Source organism: Hibiscus syriacus, unplaced genomic scaffold, assembly GCF_006381635.1.
Source record: "Hibiscus syriacus cultivar Baekdansim isolate YM2019G1 unplaced genomic scaffold, ASM638163v2 tig00116971_pilon, whole genome shotgun sequence".
NCBI classification, from domain to species: Eukaryota; Viridiplantae; Streptophyta; class Magnoliopsida; order Malvales; family Malvaceae; genus Hibiscus; species Hibiscus syriacus.
This window is the reverse complement of record NW_024063495.1, coordinates 4,063,267-4,086,832: the sequence shown is the minus strand read 5'-3', so window position 1 is coordinate 4,086,832 and position 23,566 is coordinate 4,063,267. Positions and strand designations below refer to the sequence as shown.

The 23,566-nt window shown below is 35.5% G+C and overlaps 1 protein-coding gene, 1 long non-coding RNA gene and 1 pseudogene across 2 annotated transcripts; all 3 read left to right on the top strand.

Annotated features, from left to right (window-relative positions):
• The first annotated feature begins 1,579 nt into the window (after positions 1 to 1,579).
• LOC120191796 (protein ABCI12, chloroplastic-like) lies at positions 1,580 to 4,827 on the top strand. The gene is given in 8 exon segments (XM_039194710.1): positions 1,580 to 1,801; positions 1,804 to 1,850; positions 2,295 to 2,411; positions 2,960 to 3,196; positions 3,379 to 3,543; positions 3,658 to 3,732; positions 3,969 to 4,034; positions 4,618 to 4,827. Coding segments are annotated over 8 exon segments (951 nt in total). The 5' UTR covers positions 1,580 to 1,710; the 3' UTR covers positions 4,771 to 4,827.
• Positions 4,828 to 4,961: 134 nt separating this feature from the next.
• Positions 4,962 to 23,514, top strand: LOC120192157 (annotated as a pseudogene).
• On the top strand, positions 15,139 to 15,445 carry LOC120191747. Its single transcript, XR_005522724.1, has 2 exons — positions 15,139 to 15,172; positions 15,310 to 15,445. It is a non-coding gene; the product is annotated as an uncharacterized LOC120191747 (long non-coding RNA).
• Positions 23,515 to 23,566: the final 52 nt, after the last annotated feature.

Here is a 23,566-nt window from a genome sequence, read left to right as displayed (position 1 = left end):
ATACGTAAACTATGTGGGAATTTGAAATTTTTAGAGGATGACCATACATCGGTTAAATTAAAATAAATTTAAGAGTTATTTGTATCATATATTTTCAAAATATGACTCTCATTTTAAATTAGATTTAAATTTTAATGTTATAATTTTATTATAAATTAATCCTTACACTTTTAAATATTCGAATTTCATCCCTTACCTATGATCTCCCTCCAACTTTTAATTTCATCCCCAAATTTTAATTTCATTCCAAACTATCGGTGTGCCTTATGCTACCCATACCTCTTGTTAATAAAATTCTTAGGCCAAACTATACTAGTATATGTTCAAAAAAAATTAAATTATGGTTGAAACTAATTACATAATTGGATGGATTTCAAAATGAAATTGAAAGATTCAAAAGTTTGATACTTTTATATAATGATAGTTATAATATGGTGATGAAATTGAGGTGCTCGAAAGTTTACCCATTAATTTAAAATGAGAATCATTATTAGAGATAAAGTTCAAATATTTAAAATTTAAAGATCAATTTAAACTAAAAATCATAGTTGGAGACGAGTAAGATGTTTAAACTAATAGGATTAATAGTTAGTAAGATGTTTCATAAAAGGGTAAAATACACAATTGATCCCACAATTATTAGGTTTTATTTTGTTGAGTCATCTGACTATTAAATATTACAAAATAGTCTTATGATTATAAGACAATGTTTTGTTAAGTCTCACGACTATTAAAAGTTATAAAATGATCACTCGACTGTTCATATATTCCAAAATCGTCATTTTTGTTATAAAATTGACGTCTGTCTGAGCTGGACGTTAACCTGCTGACTGAGATATGATAAAATCATATTTTAATTATGTCTACTGGCACTGTTGTTGCTTTCAAGCGCTGACATGCCATCATAATATTTCAAGCACTAGCTCGACGACATAATGTAAACAAAGATTCAATCCATGAAATACTACTAAAACGATTTTGTGATCATATTTTATCATATCACAATCAACATGTTAACGTCTATCTTAGATGAACATCAATTTTTTAACAGAAAATGACGAGTTTAGAATATATGAATAGTCAGGTGACCGTTTTATAACTTTTAATAGTCAGATGACTCAACAAAATAACTCTCTATAATCGAAGATCATTTATAATTTTTAATAGTTAGAAAACTCAATAAAATAACATCCGAGAACTATTTATGTATTAAAAAAAAAAGTTTGACCCGATTTGATCCGTGGCAAACCAGTGCCGGGCATGTAAAGTGTTAGCAAATCCATTGTCGTTTTGGATGGAAGCATGAGTTTAAAACTAATTTCTACAACAATTGTGGGATTGGGCATTGTGGATAAGGATCTAAAACCCGTTTACATTACCCAATTAGCCGCCAATCCCTCTCAACCTTAAACAAAGAACAACGAATAATCCCTTCCAATTCTCTTCTCACCATCAATCCCCCCCACCAATGAACTGCACTCACTTTCCATTTCCAACTGTTAAGCCCCCTTTCCATTTCTTGTTGAGCACTAATTTCAAAACCCTAACCTACCCAACTCCTACCCGGATTTTAAATTTCCCTCCCCACTATCCAAATAGTAAACCCTTACTATCGTATTGCAGTAAATCCCCCGATTTTAAATTTGTTTCGAAGAAAAGGAATTTTCAAGTTCAAGCTTCAATCGGGAGTAACAATGGTGAAACGGGGAAATGGTGAGCTGGTTGCCCACTGGAGGTTTAGCAGCTGATAAAGTTTTAAGATTGATTTCAACTGCTACTTCGAGTCCAATTTTCCAGTTCATTCTTCACCTGCCACTTTCTTGCATTCAGTGGACCCTAGAATCAAATTGGTAAACACTTGCAATTTCAATCTTTGTAAACTATGATGGAAATTGGTCAAGTTTGGTTCTTGGATAGTTGGCTACTTGGTACTTCTCATTTCTTTTGTGGGGGGTTGTTTTTATGGTTTAAATTGTTTTTTTTTTGGGTTGATTAGAATAATATCATTATGAAGTCTATGAATAAAATTTTTGGTGGATTTTTTAATGAATTTTCTTTATTGCAATTTGGCGAAAATGTCCAGCTGAAGTTATGAAACATTCTAAGCTAGGAAGTTGCCTAATTATTTAGCTGATTGTTATAATATTGTGAGTTGTCTTCAGGTTTCTTTTCTCTCTCAATGCCTTAATTGTTTATGCCATTGGAAAACTACAGAGAGAATATGTCATATGTGTATGCTTTGCTGTGACATTGTTTCCCAATATCTATCATAGATACTGATCTTGATTATGCAGGTATGGCTGTTGGCGTTAGTTGTTTTACCAGCACGTGCCCAAATAGTAGTTCGTTTTGGATTGGTAGCATTCATCGCTCTGTTATCAGTATTGTTTCTCCCAAAACCTGTGTGGGTGGTAAGGTTTTAATGTTATATTTTGATAAATTATTCAGTTTCTGAATGCAACTTTCATGTACATTTCTTTGAACTTTTTGCTTAATGATCTTGATCAAGTTCAGATTTTAAAATATAGAGGGTACAAATGAGAAATGACATTTTTTCTGACAAACGTGGTTTGTAGCCGAAGATTAAACTGCAGGTTAATTGTTTTTATTTATGCCAAATGTGTCTGGTTTTTTTCCGGGATGTAGATACTTTGTGCAAGTTGGTATAGTTATAATATGACTTGTCAAAGGTTCTGTTCATCTGCTGTCTATATACGGGTGCGAAATTATGCTGTTATTTGAAGACATTTTAAACCATAATGGCTTTTGGTTGCTTCCTCTGTTGCTTGGTTGATTTGTGTCCCTTAAGCTGTGTTCCGACCTTTCACATCACGTTTGAAGTTTAACATGCATGGTACTGAGGAAACATTCTATCCGTGTTAGGTGCATGCAATAAAATTTACTGATTTAAATAATATTTTGTTGTAATACTGGCATACTGTTTCAGCAATTCTTGTAGGATCAATTGGGAAGGGTGTCGCTCCTTTGTGGAATTTTATTCATACTGTCAGGGCTTGGTACTGATGGTGTTCCACAACTTGTTCAGTCAAGAACCCCGTCATCTTCGCTAACAGGGTTGCCCGATCTTCCTAAATCGTTAAGTGGGTATTCATATTTAATCATGAAGCTAGGACCGTTACAGTTAACACGGAAGGGCTTATCTGTTGCTAGCACAGCATCAAGTTTAACCTTCATTGTAAGTTGCTTACAACAGAAAAATGATATAATATTACTTTCTAAAACCTTCTACAAGATATACATAGGCAAGTGTGTAACTACACAAATATGTATATGTCTTGCATAGTAGCTCAGCAATATTGTGTTTGAGAAACAAATAAACTCTTTATAATTCTGAGATAGGTCTCTATTTTCTGAAAGATCTTTCAAAGTGCAAGTCTCTGCTTAGCGACCACGACCCCGGAACAACTTGCATTTGCTTTGCGGTGGTTTTTGTTCTCTTTGAGATATATAGGTGTCCCAGTGGCTGAAATTGTTCTTACACTCATGCTTTCCTTGAGGTTTATCAATTTAATGTTTGATGAAGTAAGAGAGAGACTGTATGTACTACTGCATTCTATTTAGTAGGAAAATTTTCTTGTTTCATGCTTGTGTTTTGTTAATGAGGGATTAATCATGTCAAAATTCATTTGTGAACAGGTTCGTAATGTTGCATTGGGGATTGTATCTCGTAGGATAAATTGGCAGCAGTTGACGATGAAGGAGACAGTTGATGGTAAGAATATTCACTTGACAAGGAACTCTCTCTCTCTCCCTCTCCCTCTCCCTCTCCATTGACTGTGGGGGGGGGGAATTTAAGTTTATGGGCCATAATAAAGTAAAAGATTTTTTTTTTTTGCGTAATGGCTAGCTTTCATGACTGACTAACAGATTGTATCTCAATTTTTTGATGGACAAATACATTGAGACCACTATCTGCATCTAATCTTTTCCTTGGGCTTCAATTTCAGTTTTTTGCTTCTTACATTCAGCGGATCTTCAAGAATATTTTTAAGCATGCAGAGCAAATCTCTCAGGTTCATATTCAGACTGAGCTCTTTTACATGCTATTTCCTTATTGAACTCCAACATTTATTTAAAGTCACCATTTTCCGGGAAGAAAATTTAGCATTTCCCATATTTGGTCATTTTATTTTAGTAAAGTTTCCCAATTATGGATCAATAGGTTGCTTGTGCCTTTGATGAATAATGCATGATTGTTCCATTTCAACATTACCTTTGCCGATGGCAAAATCTCGGGTCATGTTTAACCATCTTAAACTAAAATATCCAACTGGAATATACATTTTGAGTTTGACAATCGATTTCCATGCATTTGGATGGTTCTATTTCAGTAAACCTAGATCAATATATGTTTACCCTAACTTGCTTGGTGAGGTTTCTCCACTCCTTCACTCGTGTGACTTGTTATTTTTCTTCAAGTACTTATTTCTGTCACATTCAGACATAGCTAGGGATATGATCCTCCAACATATAGAAAAACTTTGAAAAAGTCGAGTGTAAATGTGCTCGATACATACCTGTATTGTACATTCACTCTTGAGTAATATAGCCTCTACTAAAGTAAAATATCTGACAAAGTGTATTGTATTTTTACAGGCAATGATAGTTAGGGGATTCAGGGGTGACAGTAATGGTCATAAACTGTACTTCTTATCAGACTCATCTTTCGGGATGGCAGATTTAATTGCTGTGTTTTGCTTGATCGATGTTACGACCGCCGCCCTATTGTCCGAGAATTTTGTTGTCTGATAACTAATTAACTGTACCATCTTATCTCCTCACCTCAGTAATTTTCTCCCTCCAAAGTTACTAATTCACTTTAATTTTTTGCCTTTTGGTTTCATTTTCCCACCATTAATCATAGTATGATGTGTAATTGTTTTTTGCAGAATAAGCAGTTGAATTGAATTTCTGAAAGATAATCAATATTGGTACAGAAAATGGACGTGAAAACAAACTCTTCAAAAGCCATTGGACCTCAATGTAAAGAATTCCAAAGCTTTTGTATATTGTTAGTGAAAAGTACAAACTTTGAAGTTTGGTGAAAATTTCACTTACCTTATAATTTCAAAAATGTTCACTTATCCTTTAAGGTTTAATAATTATATCCCTATTATTGTTTATTTATATATTTTCTGTGTTTTTAAACTATCAAATAATAAAATTTAATTTATATTAAACTACAATGTTAAATTCTAATTAAATTATATTTTGACTTTACGTAGAATTATACGTATATTTAATTTAATTATATATGAACTTTAAGATGAGTTTGTTAATTTTTTATATAAAATTTGAAGTCTTAATGCTTATCTTTTGATCATGAAAAATTGACGGTTTTTCATAGTTAGATATCATTTTACGTCAGTTTGTTAATACATTCAGAATCGTTAGTTGAGCATTCTATCAAATTGATTCTCTCAATTTTCATACCTATATCAATATTGTGTCTAGTTTTAAATAGAGACAAAAAGATTATTAATACTTGTTATGTATTTTAGAAGATCAAACATGTATTTAAGGAAAGGCTTTTATTTTATCTTTTTCATGTTATTTGAATTTTCATGTTGGATTATTATCTTACCTTTTTATTTAATAAAATATAATTTTTATTTAAAACATTAAATAAAATATTTAAATATGTAATATTAAATATTAAAGATAAATATATATTTATATAAATATTTTACCACTCTCCTTACCAAAGATTTAAATAGCGTTCGCGGTCACGTTTTCGGTCGCGTCGCGTTTATCACGGTTGCAGACATAACGGATGTCTTACAGGTGCCGCAGTCGTGAATTTTTTTAAATGTCGCACAACTTACCCTAAAATGACTAAATTAAATATAATTAAAACAAAATTGTAAAATTTAAATTGCAGAAATTTATATTACTGAAATTATAACTAAATTAAATAAAAATTAAAGTTTATATTTTAAACTAGGGATTAAATTATAAATTATATTTTAGAAATTATTTTAAAAAATAAAAAATAAAACAAATGTGCCAACTCCCCCTCCTCCTTCCCCGACCTTTCATTTTCTAGAAAAAAAAATCTACTTTCACTCTCAAATCCCTACCAGCCACGGTTCCACCACCAGCACCTAGCAAGTCGAAAGCCAAGTCTCCAGCGCTATCACCGCTGGCCTCGAGCCCACCATCTTCATCAACCGAGGAACATGCTCCTAGCCTCGGAGCTTCTTCACCAAGCCCAGCTGAAACCGATGTGGTATACAACCTCAACTCCCCCTCCCTTGACCTTTCATTTTTTTAAGCAAAGAAAAAAAAAGTTTTAACTTTCATCTTCTACAAAGTGAAAGTTCGTCGTTACTGCTCAACTTCTTCACCAGCGGAGAAGCTCGACGATGCATGTAAGGTTTCAGCTTTGCCTTTTTTTTCACAGTAGCGGTAGATAACAGTAATAGCGTCCCGTTATTGGCGCTATACACCGGGGTAACTGACCGCTATTGACGTGATTCCACTACCCACCGTAATTTTCCTGAATATCAGTTTTGGACGGCGGTACTACCGCAAAATAGCGACTGCTATTACAGTTGCGTTCCGCTATTTGAATCTCAGCTCCTTACTCTTATATGTTCCTTACTCTTATATGTTTCAATTAATATTTATAATCTTTATTAAAATAAAAAAATTATTTACATAAAAGGGTTCATAATTACGACAACTTTAGCCCCGCAATTAAAAAGCCATAAGAACCACAACGACAACTATCATAGGAACTACAAGGACAAACCAGGAATTTCGTATCATAAATTTTGACCTTTTGCGTTCACGTCGTTGAGGAAAACACAAAAACAAGAGCGAGACAAAAAGGGAAAGAGAAAAAAAAGGTTGCAGAGGTGAAGGTGTGTTCATTAATGTCTGACGTTGTGATTCTTTATGTTGAGGTTTATACGTCTGTCTGCCATTGTATACCTTTTCTCTTGCGATGGAATTTTCTTCACTATATCCTATAATTTCCTTCTCACCCCTTCATTTACTATAAAAACGAGTTAATCTTTACAAGAAAAAAAGAAGTTTTTTATAACGAATTTCTCTATTGTTGCAGAGAAAAGAAAGAGATACATTTGATACGATTAGAGAGAGGAACGAGCGAGAGAAAGAAAGAGGAAAGAGCTAGGAGTTTGAATGTTGTGTGTTTTTTTCCTTTTTTTGGATTGATTGAAGGCAAATTTTGAATCTAACCAGAAACAATGGTCAGCATTTTGTTTTCCCTTAGATTTCATTTGTATTTTCATGTTTATTTCTCATTTCCTGGGTTTTTTTTTTCACGCGTCGTTTTTATTCTGTTAGTTTTAGATTCAGGTTCATGAATAAGGATAGGGAGCTAGGTAGTCAGGTAGTTCATTTTGCTCCAGATGAACTTATCAACGTTTAGATTAGAAATGCTCATTATTTTAATGTGGATTTATGCTTCTTCTTTTTTAAATTAATTTTTTATATTTATTTTGTCAAAAATCATTTATTTTTATGAGAAATATAGTTTTGTTCAAGTAATTCCAGTTACTAGAGCTGCATTTCTCTTTTCCAATCAATAATATACATGTCTTTTGTGGAGTAGCTGGCTGAGTAGTATTAATGGTTGCTTAAAAAGGTTTGATGTTCACAACTTACCCTGTTTATTTTTCTGGTTGAGATCATGTTTTGTAGTTTGATTTTTTTTTAGTTCAATGTCACAAATTTCAATAAATTTCAATTTGTTCATGCACCGGCACTGTTCAACTTTTTTTTTGGTTCTACATATCTACTTGGATGATAAATACAATTTAGTTTTGTTGATGGAACAAATTTGTCTCGTTGGCCGTTGGTTGTTTATTCTTTTTGATTTGGACGGAGATCTATGACTAACAAATAAAAGACAGCTCACCAGTGTTTCTTTTTAAAAGTGATGTGATTATATGAGAGGGGATGAAGATTAACATAGATTGTAGGCTCTATCTCACAAGGAAATAGTTGTCAACTATTGAAAAAACAGGTAAAGAAAACGGAAAGAACACAAGAATTTTAACGAGGTTCAGCAATGTGCTTACGTCCTCGGTGCCCTAGGCGTCACTAGAATTTTTATTCAATATCTCATAGATTTTGGTTACATCTCCTTTTATAATAACTAAACCATGGTATATATTTACAAAAATAACCTTGTACCATACCCTTTACCGGTATATTTATGAACCATACCTAACAAGTCTCCACCTTGGCGAATATCTTGCCCCTTAGGAAACATTCAATGTAGGTTGGGTTACCTTACTTCTTTAACAACTCGAAACATTCAACAAGTCCAAGCAATGCATGAACTTGTCTGTCGTAACTAGCTTGGTGAACATATCAGCGACATTCTCATCAGTATGTACCTTCTGAAACAAAATCTCTCCAGATGCAACCAACTCTTTGATCTTGTGAAACCTTACATCAATATGCTTAGTTCTAGCACGATATACCTGATTCTTAGCTAAGTGAATAACACTTTGATTGTCACAAAGTAATTGAACTCCACCTTGCTGAACACCCAACTCCTTCGCTAAACCAGTAAGCCATAAAGATTTTTTGCAGCTTCAGCCGCTGCCATGTATTCAACTTCAGTTGTAGATAATGCCACAACAGATTGAACAGTGGACTTCCAACAATTAGGCCCTCCACTAAGATTAAAGACATGCCCTGTCATAGATCTTCTATTATCCAAATCACCCGTATAGTCTGAATCATTATATCCTACAACCAAAAGATTATCCCGTTGACTACCAAAAACAATTCCATGTCCCACAGTACCCTTTAAGTACCTAAAGATCCACTTGAATGCTTCCCAATGTTGCTTACCAGGTTTAGACATGTACTTACAAACTTGACTAACATCATGAGCTAAATCAGGACGAGTACATACCATTGCATACATCAAGCAGCCAACAACATTAGAATACGGAACATTTGCCATATCTTCAGCTTCCTTATCTGTCTTAGGGCGTTGTTCTAATGAGAGCTTAAAGTGATTCGCCAATGGAGTTCTCACTGGTTTTGCGCTACTCATCGTAAACCTTTCTAGCATTTTCTCAACATAACCCCGTTGAGATAGCCACAGTTTCCTTGAGTCTCTGTCCCTGCAAATTTCCATTCCAAGAATTTTCTTTGCAGCGCCTAAATCTTTCATATCAAATTCCTGACTCAATAAAATTTTCAAACCGATAACATCATCCATGTTCTTCGCAACAATTAACATATCATCAACATACAGTAACCGAAAAATAAAAGAATCATCATCAAGGCTCTTAACATAGACACAACAAGCATACTCACATCGCTTGTAGCTAATCTTGATCATATATGAGTCAAACCGTTTGTACCATTGTCTCGGAGACTGTTTCAACCCGTACAAAGATTTCTTCAATATGAAAACTAAATGCTTGTTTCCAGGTTGAGTGAAACCTTCAGGCTGCTACATGTAGATCTGCTCCTCTAAATCACCATGCAAAAAAGCAGATTTCACATACATCTGCTCTAAATGCAAATCTCAACTATCCACTAATGCAAGTACTGCTCGGATTGAAGTGTGTCTGACCACATGAGAGAGAAAAATCATCATAATCAACTCCTTTCTGTTGTGAAAAACTCTTTGCTACCAAACGAGCCTTGAACTTCTCCCTCCTCTTTTTTTGTTACTGTTGTTTTCTTCTTATACGCCCATTTGCAACCAATAGGCTTCTTACCCTCAGGAAGGATAACTAACTCCCATGTGCGATTGTGATTCAAAGACTCCATCTCCTCAACCATGACAACCATCCACTTGTCGTTTTCCTGACTAGTAACAACATCATGAAAAATAACTGGATCATCACTACTAACAGTAAGTGCAAAAGAGACCAAGTCTTCAAAACCCAATCTGTTCGGAGGCTTTATATTCTTCCGTCTCACTCTGTCTTTGGCGAGACTATAATCCTGTAAATCAACCGTAGCGGAACCACCAGAAGTCGGTTGAGAAGTTACTATTTTCTCAACTGGAAACTGCTCGAAATCCACCATTGTCGTGTCTTTCTTCTGCTGCAACATGTATTGTTCATAAAAAAACAACATCTCTACTGATCACAATTTTCTTTGCAACTGGATCCCAGAACTTGAATACTTTGACTCCTGTCTTACAACCCAGAAAAATGCACTCTTTCGATTTTGAATCAAGTTTGGATCTCTCATCAGCAGGTACATGCACATAAGCAGGACAACCAAAAATCTGTAAGTGATCAAAAGTAACATCATGACCAGTCCATACCTCTTATGTAACTTTCTCAGCCAATAATGCCTTTGGCGATCTATTGATAAGATAACACACCATGTTAGCAGCCTCGGCCCAGAAGTGTTCGGGAAACCCCGCATTCAACCGCAAACATCTGACTTTTTCATTCAACGACTTGTTTATTCGTTCCGCAACACCATTCTGTTGTGGTGTCTTGCGCACTGTAAAATGTATCTTAATCACATGCTCCTTACAAAAGTTTAGAAACTGTGAATCTGTGTACTCCGTACCATTGTCAGACCGCAAACACTTAATTTTTTTGTCCTGTTTGGTTTTCTACCTCAGCTTTCCACAGCTTGAACTTCTAAAAAAAGCTAGACTTCTGTTTCAAAAAATACACACAAACTTTCCATGAAAAATCATCAATAAAAGTAACATAATACCTAGATCCACCCAAAGACGATGTCATGGAAGGCCCCCATACATCAAAATGCATGTAATCAAGAATACCTTCAGTTGTGTGCTTCCCAGTCTTGAAACGAACTTTAGTTTGTTTACCAAGAACAAAATACTTACAAAAATCTAGCTTACAACTTTTAACACCATGCAACATATTTCTTTTATGTAATTCAGCCATACCACGTTCACTAAGATGAGCAAGATGCATATGCCACAGTTTGGTAGTATCATCACAGGACTCAACAGAATGAACTCTACCTACAACGGTACTCCCTAACAATATGTAAATATTCCCTGCAGTCATATTTCATTTCATCACAGTCAAAGCTCCTTTAACAATCCGAATGGTTTCTCTATCCTCATCAGCCTTAGGGATAAAACCATTCTTGTGCAAAGTGCCCAAAGAAATCAAATTCTTCTTCAAATCTGGGATATGCCGAACATCACACAACGTCCGAACAGAACCATCATACATCTGAATTCTGACATCACCAATACCAACAATATTGCAACATCGATCATCACCCAAATAAACAGAACCAGAATTAACCGATCTGTATGTCGAAAACCATTCCCTATTTGGCGTGATGTGATAAGAACGTCCAGAATCAAGAATCCAAGCATCCGTCAATTGAGTCGTTGAAATAGAGAGCATATCACCCTCACTACAATCAGAATTGTCATCCTTGACCACATTCATAGACTTGGATGAGTCATTATGCTTCTCATCAGTATGCATTTTCAACTTCGGACATTCTCGCTTCATATGTCCCACCTCCTTGCACTTGTAATAATGAATTGTCTTCTTATCCCTAGATTTGGATCTTAAATTCTGCTTCTCAGACCCTATATTCTCTGGCTTCCGTCCACGGTCTCGATTACCCTTGACATTTAAGCTATCAGCTTGAGAGCTTTCCCCTGCATTCTGCTTCCGCTAGTTGTGAGCCAACAAGGCTACAGTAATCTCCTCAACTTTGATAGTCGCTTTCCCATATATAAGAGTAGTTACCATGTGTTCGTAAGAAGGAGGCAACGAACACAACAAAATCATCGTTTTGTCTTCATCCTCAATTTTCACATCAAGCCGAGCCAAATCAGAAACGATTTGATTGAAGACATTCACGTGTTGCGCCAAATCATGATTATCCTGCATCTTCAGCCCATACAGTCGCTGCTTTAGATACAGTTTAGTCGTTAAGGATTTGGACATAAACTGACTTTCCAACTTCTTCCAAATTTCATCTGGAGACGACAGATGCATGACCTCGTCCGCCAAACATAATCGTATGGTTCCTGCCGCTCGCTGCTGTAATTCTTCCCAATCTTCCTCCTCCATCGATGCCGGCTTTGTAGGTCGCAAAGCCTTCAGGATCTCTTGTTGTGCCAACAGATCCTTCACCCTTGTTTTCCATAATCCGAAGTTACTCTGACAATCGAATTTCGCAACTTCGAATTTGGATCCTGACATTTGATACCAATTGTTGAAAAAACGGGTAAAGAAAATGGAAAGAACACAATAATTTTAACGAGGTTCAGCAATGTGCTTACGTCCTCGGTGCCCTAGGCGGCGCTAGAATTTTATTCAATATCTCATAGGTTTTGGTTACATCTCCTTTTATAATAAATAAACCCTGATATATATTTACAAAAATAACCATATACCGTACCCTTTACCGATATATTTATGAGCTTCTAATCAGAAGACACACAAAAGCTGCAATTGCAATTCAGGTAAAAATACAACTTTCTTTCAGTTGTTGACATATTAATAGGTACTAGCGTTCTTACTTATGTCTTTGTTTGTTTGTTTTGTACAATTGATATTATGCAAATTCATGTATTTTACAGTGTCGATTTAGACGATTCGTGGCCAGACGTTATTATCTAAGGTTACAGAAAGCAGTACTTGTCACACAATGTGGCTGGAGAGCAAGAGTTGCACGTAGAAAATTACGGAAGCTAAGAATGGTGATTTTTTTCATTTCTCAAATTAGTTTAAGCTCATGATTCTCTTGCATGGGTGTATTCTAGTATTTTTTTTAACAATAAGTTCTTCATAGATGATAATATTCCATAATGTGCTCTATTTCTATGTGAATATTAGTGTTGTTTCTGCTGATTCTGATTAATTATAGAATAATGAATGAATGTGGAGAACCAGTCCCAGCTAACAGCTATGTATTCAAAAATGGAATAATCATCTCTCTTCTGCTTATGTTGCTTGCAGCAAGTTGGAATTAGTATCTTTTGAAGTCTCAGTTTCTGCCTTTCCTTCCAAAATTATGTGCATGATTGTTTCAATTTGACATTCCTTTGTCTGCAGGCCGCTAGGGAAACTGGTGCTCTCCAAGAAGCCTAAACTAAGCTGGACAAGGAAGTTGAAGAACTTACATGGCGCTTGCAGTTAGAGAAACGAACGAGGGTAGATCTTTTCTTGATAATAAAAATAATGTCACTATTATAAGTACATGGGTTTACAACAGTCCCAGCTACGTTGTCATAGAATTATCTGTCTATTCATTAACATCTTCAATATCCGTTTGGTATAAACTTATTAGCTATGTTTGATTAGTCCGTTTCTATTTTTTTCTTAAAAATTCTCATAGAAAAACATGATAGAAAGGATAAGAACCGTTGGGAAAATTATATATTGTCTTTTAAACCTACGTTGTAAATTGTAAGCGATCTCCCCCCCTAATTGATTTAAATATTAGGGCAAGTTGACATTGAGGAATCGAAAAAACAGGAGAGTGCAAAGTTTGAATCTACTTTGAAGAAGATGCAGCTTGAGTTTGAGGAATCGAAAAAACAGGAAAGTGCAAGGTTTGAATCTACTTTGCAGAATATGCAACTTGAGTTTGAGGAATCCAAAAAACAAGAAAGTGCAAGGTATGAATCTACTTTGCATAAGATGCAACTGGAGTTTGAGGAATCCAAAAAACAGGAAAGTGAAAGGTTTGAATCTACTATGAACGAGAAGCAACTTGAGTTTGAGGAACTGCAACTTGAGCTTCAACAAACAAAAGAGTCACTAGAACAATAAACTGCAAGGTTTGAATCTACTCTGCAAAAGAAGGAACTTGAGCTTAAGGAAGCAAAAGTGTTACTAGTTAAGGAAAGTTAAAGGTTTGAAGCTGCTTTGGGGAAGATGCAACTTGAGTTTGAGGGATCCAAAAGACAGGAAAGTGCAAGGTTTGAATCTACTTTGCAGAACATGCAACTTAAGCTTCAACAAACAAAAGAGTTACAAGAACAGGAAAGTGAAAGGTTTGAATCTACTATGCACAAGAAGCAACTTGAGTTTCAGGAAATGCAACTTGAGCTTCAGCAAAAAAAAGAGTTACTAGAACAGGAAAGTGCAAGGTCTGAATCTGCTTTGCAAAATAAGGAACTTGAGTTTCAGGAACTGCAACTTGAGCTTCAGCAAACAAAAGAGTTACTATAACAGGAAAGTGAAAAGCTTGAATCTTCTATGCACAAGAATCAACTTGAGTTTCAGGAACTGCAACTTGAGCTTCAGGAAACAAAAGAGTTACTAGTTAAGGAACGTGAAGCTGTCAAGAACATTGCTGAACAAATTCCTGCGATTCAGGAGATCCCAGTTATTGACAATGAATTGATGAATAAACCTAATGCTGAAAATGAGCAGCTGAAGGTATTGTTAGACATTTGTTGCTTCAAATAAGATCTTAGGTTTGACTAAAGGCTTCTTGATGTCATTTTTAAACTTTGTTGTTCTTCCTTTATATTTCTTGAAATCTTGTTTGGAACAATGCCATTGTAGGTTCAGAAAACAAAGGAGTTACTAGTTGAAGAAAGTTAAGCTGCAAAGAACATTGCTGAACAAGTTCCAGCGATTCAGGTATTCCCATTATTGACAATGAATTGATTAATAAACCTACGCTGAAAATGAACAGCTGAAGGTATTGTCAGTCATTTGTTGCTTCGAATAAGATCTTAAGTTTGACTAAAAGCTTTCTTGATATATTTTTAAACTTGGTTATTATTGCTTTACGTTTCTTGAAATCTTGTTTGGCACAATGCCATTGTAGGTTCATGAAACAAGTGAGTTACTAGTTGAGGAACATGAAGTTGCAAAGAACATTGCTGAACAAGTTCCTGCGGTTCAGGAGAACCCCGTTATTGACAAAGAATTGATTACTAAAGTTACTGCTGATAATGAGCAGACGAAGGTATTGTTAGATATTTGTTGCTTCGAATAAAATCTCAGGTTTGACTAAAAGCTTTCTTGATGTCATTTTTCAACTTGGTTATTGTTCCTTTACATTTCTTGAAATCATGTTTGGCACTATGCCATTGTAGGTTCAGGAAACAAGTGAGTTACTAGTTGAGGCACATGAAGCTGGAAAAAAAATTGCTGAAATGCGGGAGAACCTTGTTATTGACAATGAATTGATGAATAAACTTACTGCTGAAAATGAGCAGCTGAAGGTATTGTTAGACACTTGTTGCTTCAAATAAGTTCTTAGGTTTGACAAAAGGCTTTCTTGATGTCATTTATTAAATTTGGTTATTCTTCCTTTTTGTTACTTGAAATCTTGTTTGGCACAATGTCATTGTTGGTTCAGGAAACAAAAGAGTTACTAGTTGAGGAACATGAAGCTGCAAAGAACATTTCTGAACAAGTTTCTTTGATTCAAGGGTTCCTTGTTATTGACAATGAATTGGTGAATAAAATTACTGCTGAAAATGAGAAGCTGAAGGTATTGTTAGACATTTGTTGCTTCGAATAAGATCTTAGGTTTGACTAAAGAGAAATCCTTTCTTGATGTCATTTTTAAACTTTGTTATTCTTCCTTTATGTTTCTTGAAATCTTGTTTGGCACAATGCCTTTGCAGGCTATGGTAAGTTCCTTGGAACAGCAAATTGATGAAACAGAGAAAATTTTTGAAGAAACAAACAAGCTTAGTGAAGAGAGGCTAAAACAGGTTACGGAAGTAGAGTCAAAGATAATTGAGCTCAAAATTGAAATGCAAAGGTTTATACCAATTCTGAACTTGGATAATACGTGTTTCAACTGTATATTTTATTTATGAATGATTAGTCAATTGTACTTTTCCTTCTTTGACTGGTAAATTGCTTTTCTTTCATCTGAATAATTTCTCATATCTTTTACAGGCTTGAAGAAAAGGTTTTGGACATAGGATCTGGGAAGCATAAACCTAGTAGATTTATGACAGAGGTGCGAGCTATGTCTTAACATGTTTTCCTTATTTTCCTTCAGTTAGTTTCCCAGTTCTTTTTTTTTTTTTTTTTTGTATTTTTCCTTGTTGGACTTTATTTCACTTTGCAGTCTCTGGAAAATGGTCATCATGTAAGTGAAGAATGTAGAGATTCTATAATTTCCTATCACTTCAGTTTATTAGATATATCTTCATACTTGGGTTCTTTGTCACTTCTATCATCCTGAGAAGGAAAGCTCTCTCTAACAGGCACAACTGAGTTCTCGTCAATCAAAACAGTTTGGTAGTGAAGATAGTAAAATGATGAGATCCCATACTGAAAAGCAGCAAGTATGAATTCCAACAATGTTGAATTGATTCTCCCTTTCCTTTTCTTTCTTTCAAGTATTTGTATTGGGTGACATCTCTAGGGATTAATTTTTTTTGTATGTATCATCTTTTCATCAGGAGAGTGTAGATGATATGATCAGATGTGTATCGCAGAATCTTGGGTTCAGTCAAGATAAGCCTGTTGCGGCATTTACCATATACAAATGTCTTCTCTATTGGAAGTTATTTGAAGCTGACAAGACGAGTGTTTTTTATCGTCTTATTGAGATGATTGGCTCTGCACTAGAGGTATCTTGCCTATTTCACAAAGCTCATATTTTGTATAAGATAAAATCCTTGTCATATAAACCCCCCCCTTTTGTTTCTGATACTGAGATTATGTTACGGTACTATTGTCTTTAATAAAAGCTATTGTTCTTTCTTAATAATAAGATATTATAGCAATTTTGATCTTTTTGTTTTTTCAAGAATACTCCAGAGCATTATTTAGAAAAATGGGTGAAATATACGTTTCAATTTTAAGTTTCTAGAAAAGGCAATATGACGACTAAAAACTAATTCCAACTCAAATATAAATATAAATAGTTCCATGTATATTCTTTTTGTTATCCAAGAATTATCAAGTTTGTGTTAGTTAAAAATGTCCTTGTTGTTATCATCACTTTTAGTTTCTTTGTTGTTTCATCCAAGGTGCACTTTTGCTTTGTGCTTTTCGTTGGCAAAACTATTAATCTATGAGGCTTTATATCTCTCTCTTTTGTTTTGGATTTAGAAGCTACAATTATGGTTTTATACTCCGTTGAAAAACAATCATTAATTTATTAGGATGGAATATGGAATTGTCCTCTTTGCTAGGGACTTATGTCAGATTAACCGATTCTTAAACTATGTTTTTCTGATTGAGCAGGTTTAACCAACTGAAAAGATGAGGAAAATAAATCTAATATAATATCCATGATTCCATATAATGTTTTTCAGGATGAGGACAACACCGACAACATAGTTTATTGGCTGTCAAACACATCTTCATTGTTGTTTTTGCTTCAACGTACTTTGAAAGCGGTTGGAGCACAGAAACCACCTGCTGCAGCATCATTCTTTGCAAGGATGACCAAAGTATTGAGATATTTCGTTTACCATGTCTTTAAATTGTTCGCATGAAATGGTCCTGATTTAAGTATCTTTGAAGTTTTTGATATATCCTACAAAAAGGAGGAAAGAACAAAACTCATTAGTTATTTATTTAAAATCTTGTCATACAATCATCATTTCTGTTGAGTGATTCTAGAGGTCATGCAGGAAAATTATTTGATATAATGTTGTTCTTTCTCAGAGTTTTCGTTCATCTTCTGCCAATCTTCAAGCTGGTATAGTGACTCAGATTGAGGCCAAATATCCAGCTCTTCTTTTTAAGCAGCAGCTCTCTGCCTATGTAGAAAAGATCTATGGAATTGTTAGAGAGAACTTGAAAAAGGAGTTGTCACCGCTTATTTCTCGTTGTATTCAGGTACAAGGAGCTACGCATTTGGATCAAGTCTTTTTGTGGCATTTTCTTAACTTTCAAATCTTAACATTCAAAAGTATGGTGGTCTTTCTGATTCTTATTTTTAGAACCATCTCCGTAGCCTCTATAGTGCCTTGCACACTAGAAAGTTGCCAGGTTGCTTCATTTGAATTTGTAGGGCGTGTTTGTTGTATTATCGACTGAAATTTTTGCTGTGAGTAAATTTTAACATTGCATGTTCTGATATGATTTAGGAGTATTCTTACATGAGCTTTGGTTTTCTGTTGTTCCTTTTAAAAGTAGTGTTAAAATGATGCGAGAAGCCCTTATTTTATTAATTCCGATGCTGGCTTATATGCACGGTAGCGACTCGTTTTATCTAGGAATTGCTATTTCTTTATGTTTCTAATTCATCACCCTGTATGTTAGGTACCTAGGACAAAAGCAACTGGTTTTCAGTCTGAAGAACAAGGCTATACATCTCCAGCTAGTCACTGGCGGGCCATTATCGAGTGCCTGAACATGATGATGAGCACATTAAAATAAAATTTTGTATATAGCTTGCAATTATGATGGATTCTTTCTGCTCTTTTTTTTTTTTTTTTTTGAGCTATGGACTTATGGTCATGGCATTTTTATTTCCATGTTTCTCCAGTATTTATTCAGAATATTTTCACTCAAACTTTTGTATATATTAATGTACAGCTCTTTAACAGGTAAACTGTTGTTTCGTCTGTTTTCCCCTTTTACTCTAGATAATATAATAAGAATAAATTCCAAAATATATAATGTTAAAATATTCCTCCACATCCTTCTTCTTCGTCGAGAGTGTTGCACATTTAGCAACGGGGAGTATGTGAAGTCTGGCTTAGCTGAATTGGAACCGTGGTGTGACGAAGAAGACGAAGAGGTAATTTCTTTAGCTCCCACTAACGAATGTTGAAGGTGGCATTTTCACATTGTTTGAGGGGTTTTTCTTCTTCTTGAAATAACACATTTTTATGAGGTTTGAATATATGCATAGTTGATGGTTGTTTGATTACAGTTTGTAGGCTCAGCGTGAGATGAACTTGTTGAGAATTAACCGAGTAATTTTCCTATAACCATATTAGTGAGAATACGAAATAAAAGCGGAAAAATAATACCAAAATTAATAACGGAGTTCAGCCAATTATGTCTACGTCTCCAGACTGTTGCAAATCTTTTACTAAAGAGAGAAAATTTACATGTGTTTACAAAACACTCACAACTCACAAGAAAACTCTCTAGTATTGGGAGAAATAAATGATTTTGGATGATTTTGAAGCTAAATGGGTTAGGGTATTTATAGTTGAAGCTTATGGACTAATATTGTAAATACCCTAAAGTGTACAGGGGCTAAATTGTAATTATTACTATTTCTATTTTCAAAGAAGATTGGGCACCGAGACCCTTCAGCCCCCTTTGTTGAATTCCCACAGACGGTGCTCCCTTAATTGATTTTCCTTAGCCCCCAATTTTAACTTTTCCAACAATCTCTCACTTGAAGACTGATTTTAATCTGTCTTCACACTTCGATCAATGGAGCATCATTTCTGGTCTTGTTACTCTAGCATGCCAACTGAAGCTGAACACAACTTCAGTTTGTCTATAGTCGCCGTCTGATTTAACATAAGTGAGTCCATCTCATCTTTCATTGAAGACTCCCACTTGACTGAATCCTCCACCTGCATTGCTTCATCATAGCACTCTGGTTCACCATTGTCAGTCAGCAACAAGTAGTGCAAAGAAAGAGAATAACGCTGGATTGGTTTAGGAATTCTGGAGGAGAGTCTTTGTTCTAGTGTGTCTGGTTCTTCTTGAACTGCTTCAGGACTGATCTGAACATCATTTCCAGAAATCTCCTCAAACTCAGCAAATTCCTTTGTTTCAGCTTTGGTATTGGAGCTACTTGATTCTATGATTGACATATCTTTGTACATCATATTCTCATTGAAAATGACATCTCTGCTTCTGATGATCTTTCGATTTTCATAGTCCCAAAACCGGTAACCGAACTCATCACCACCATAACCAACAAAGACGACACATTTTTTGGACTTAGCATCAAGTTTACTTCTTTCAGCAGATTTTATGTGTACATAAGAAATATAACCAAACACTCTTAAGTATGAAAAGCTTATTTCTTTTCTGCTCCAAACTTCCTCTGGTATTCCATCATCTAAGGGAACTGAGGGCTCATGGTTGATCAGGTAAGCTGCAGTGTTGATAGCTTCAGCCCATAGCAATTTGGGCAAGCCGACATGTATCCCCATGCTTCTGGCACGTTCATTCAGAGTTCTGTTCATGCGCTCTGCTACGCCATTCTGCTGTGGTGTCATGGGAACTGTTGTCTCCATCTTGATCTAATTATTTGCGCAAAATTCTCTGAATCTTCTATTTATGTACTCTCCTCCATTATCAGACCTCAAACGCTTGACTTTCAAACCAATCTCATTTTCCACCACGGCCTTCCATTTTCTGAAGGTATCAAAAACTTCTGATTTCTTCTTCAGAAAATAAACTCACACCTTCCTTGTAGAATCATCGATGAAGGTGAAATAATATAGTGAGTCTGCAAGAGATGGAATTGGAGATGGTCCTCATACATCAGTATGAACCAACTCTAACTTTTCTGCCTGGGTGTCTTGCCAATCTTTGCAAAATTTAATTTCTTTTGTTTGTCAAAGATGCAATCCTCACATAGTCCGACATCTATATTTTTTAGATCCGGCAGCTTCCCTTTTGACAAAAGTGTATTTATCCCTTTCTCGTTCATATGGCCAAGCCTTTGGTGTCATAGGTTTGATTTTCCATCAGCATCTGCTACTGCAATGATATTCTCTAAATTTGAGGTTACATAGAGAGTATCATTCTTCTTACCACGAGCAATGACAAGTGCTCCTTTGGTAATCTTCCATTCACAGCCTGAAAATGTTGTGTTATATCCTTCTCCATCAAGTTATCTTACATAAATCAAATTTCTTTTGAGGCCAGGAATATGTCTCACTCCTTTCAGCATCTAGGTGGTTTGGTTTGGCAACTTTAAATGGATGTCTCCTTTTCTGACGATCTTTGATGTTTTATCATCAGTTAGATAAACCTTCCCAAAATCACCACTGACATAGTTCTCTATTATTTCTTGGCATGGGGTGGAGTGGAAAGATGCCCCTGAATCCAAGATCCATGATTCAATCGGACTGTTGACGCTTAGAATCATGGAATCTCCTATTTCCTCTATCACACTGGCAGATTCTTGTACGCCGATATCTTTCTTCGGTGCTCGGCAATCTCTTTTAAAGTGACCTTTCTTGCCGCAATTATAACAAGTAAATCTTTCTTACAAGTAAAATATTTCTTTCTCGTTCTTGATTTTCCCATTCTAGATTTCGATCTGCCACGATTTGGATTTCTTTATGAAGTTCTCCATCTAGACTCTGTGTGCAAGGATGAGGAGCTTGATGCTTCACCCGATTCTCTCCGTCGAATTTCTTCACTCAATACCAGATCCCGAACATCGTCAAATTTCAATTTACTGTTTCCCGGCGATCTGCTGACTGCTATAACAGTAGCATTCCAACCGTCTAATAGAGATGATAAGAGAATTAAAGCTCGAACTTCATCACCGAATTCAATTACCACGGAACTCAACTGGGTTGTGATTGTGTTGAGTTCATTTAGGTGTTGAGCCACTGATGCCCTTTCCGCCATCCGCAAATTGAATATTCGCCTCATCAAGTGAACTTTATTTGAGGCTGATGGCTTCTCATACATACTGGAGAGAGCTGCCATAAAACCCGCCATAAGACCCACCGCGGTCTTTTCCTTTGCTATGTTGAAAGCAACATTTCGGGACAACGTCAGTTGAATAACTCCAAGGGTTTGTCTGTCGAGAAGAGTCCAGTCTTCATTCTTCATACCCTCTGGTTGCTTTCTTGAGAGAGATTGATATAGATTTTTCTAGTACAAAAAATCTTCAATCTGCATATTCCAAAAGCCAAAATCCGCACAATCGAACTTCTTAATTTTCATCTTCCATTCGTCTGCAACCATCGCTCTCACTCGAATCTGGCTTCGTTTGGATCGTTTCTGACAATTTCCGTGAACCACCGTGTATTAGAACACCTCCGTCGACAAATTCATATCGCAGACCAAAGTTTTACTATTCACGAAATTCACTATTCATGTGAATAATAATTAATAGTAATCTCGCAGAAATCTGACAAAATTCACTACCAAAAGCTCTGATGCCAGTTGTTGGGAATTAACCAAGTAATTTCCCTATAACCAGATTAGTGAGAATGCGAAAAAAACGGAAAAAAAATACCCGAAATTGATAACGGAGTTCAGCCAATTATGCCTACGTCTCCGGAATGCTGCATATCTTTTACTAAAGAGAGAAAATTTACAGGTGTTTACAAAACACTCACAACTCACAATAAAGCTCTCTAGTATTGGGAGAAAGAAATAATTTGGGATTGAAACTAAATGGGTTAAGGTATTTATAGTTGAAAGGACTAATCTTATAAATACCTTAAAATGTGCAGAGAATAAATTGCAATTATCCATATTTTTATTTTTAACAAAGATTGGGCACCGAATTCGGTGCCCCTTTTTTACCCTTCAACCCCCTTTGAATTCCAGACGGTGTTCCTTTAATTGATTTTCCTTAATCCCAATTTTGACTTTTCCAACAAAACTCAAACAAACAAGGCAAGCTGTTGGATTCTTCGTATGTTTCTTCTGTTTTTTTATATATTAGAATTTTGTTGCATTATGTTATTTTTATTCCTGTGGTTTGATGCAGGGGCAGTGTCATTCTCATCCACTGTTTCTTTTATCATTCATTTTAATATCCCTTGTGTAGTATAGGATGTGATGCCATTACTCATACGCCACCAATCAAGAATAAGTTCAGTATAGCTAAGTAGGAGTAGACTTTGATATGTTCAACTATTTGTGTCGAGCTCGTGTCTGTGTTTCATACTGCGTTTTAGTCATTCTTCTTCGTGTTTCGCTTGTGGCATGTGATCATTTCATGGTGTAATTATTTCTTTTATTTCTCTATTCTGAAAAACTTGGTCTGGTCTGATCTTGTCAGGTTATAAACCAGAAATCCAAAATGTCCTATGAAGAATTAGCAAATGAACTTTGTAGTGTAAGTCTGTTTTCTTTTCTTCTATCAATGCTCCGAAATGTTTTGAGTTAAGGTTTCTTCTTTTCCTTACATTGTTTGTTTTCACCAGGGTCTGAGTGTTCAACAACTTTATAGGGTATGCACGCTTTACAGGGATGACAAATTCAACACTCAAAAGTGTTTCACAAGATGTAAGTAGACATTTCTCTCCACCTTGACTTCTTTTCTGGTTATTTTTAGTACAGTATGACACAGCGCCCTTCGGTCGCACAGGTTCTTTCCCGCATGAAACATATCATGATAGACGATTCCGATGACGGTGACAACTCCTTCCTGTTGGAGGATGATTTTAGGTAATATAACAAACACGAAATGGACAGTACTTGTGTTGCTCCCCCGAATCGAATGCCAACAATTCATCGTCCTAATCGATTGAATCCCTTCTGAATGCAGCATACCATTCACAATGGAGGACATTAATGGTTCCCAACGAGTAAAAGACTACGCATTAGTAAGAGCCGCGGAAGAACTTATGGAGGATCCAGCCTTCCAATTTTTGCAGGAATAAGGTACCAGTTCTATCTACCATTGTGCACTGCAGTTTTTGTTTTTGTTGACATGACAACTACAAATGTTTATAGTTCTTTTGTAA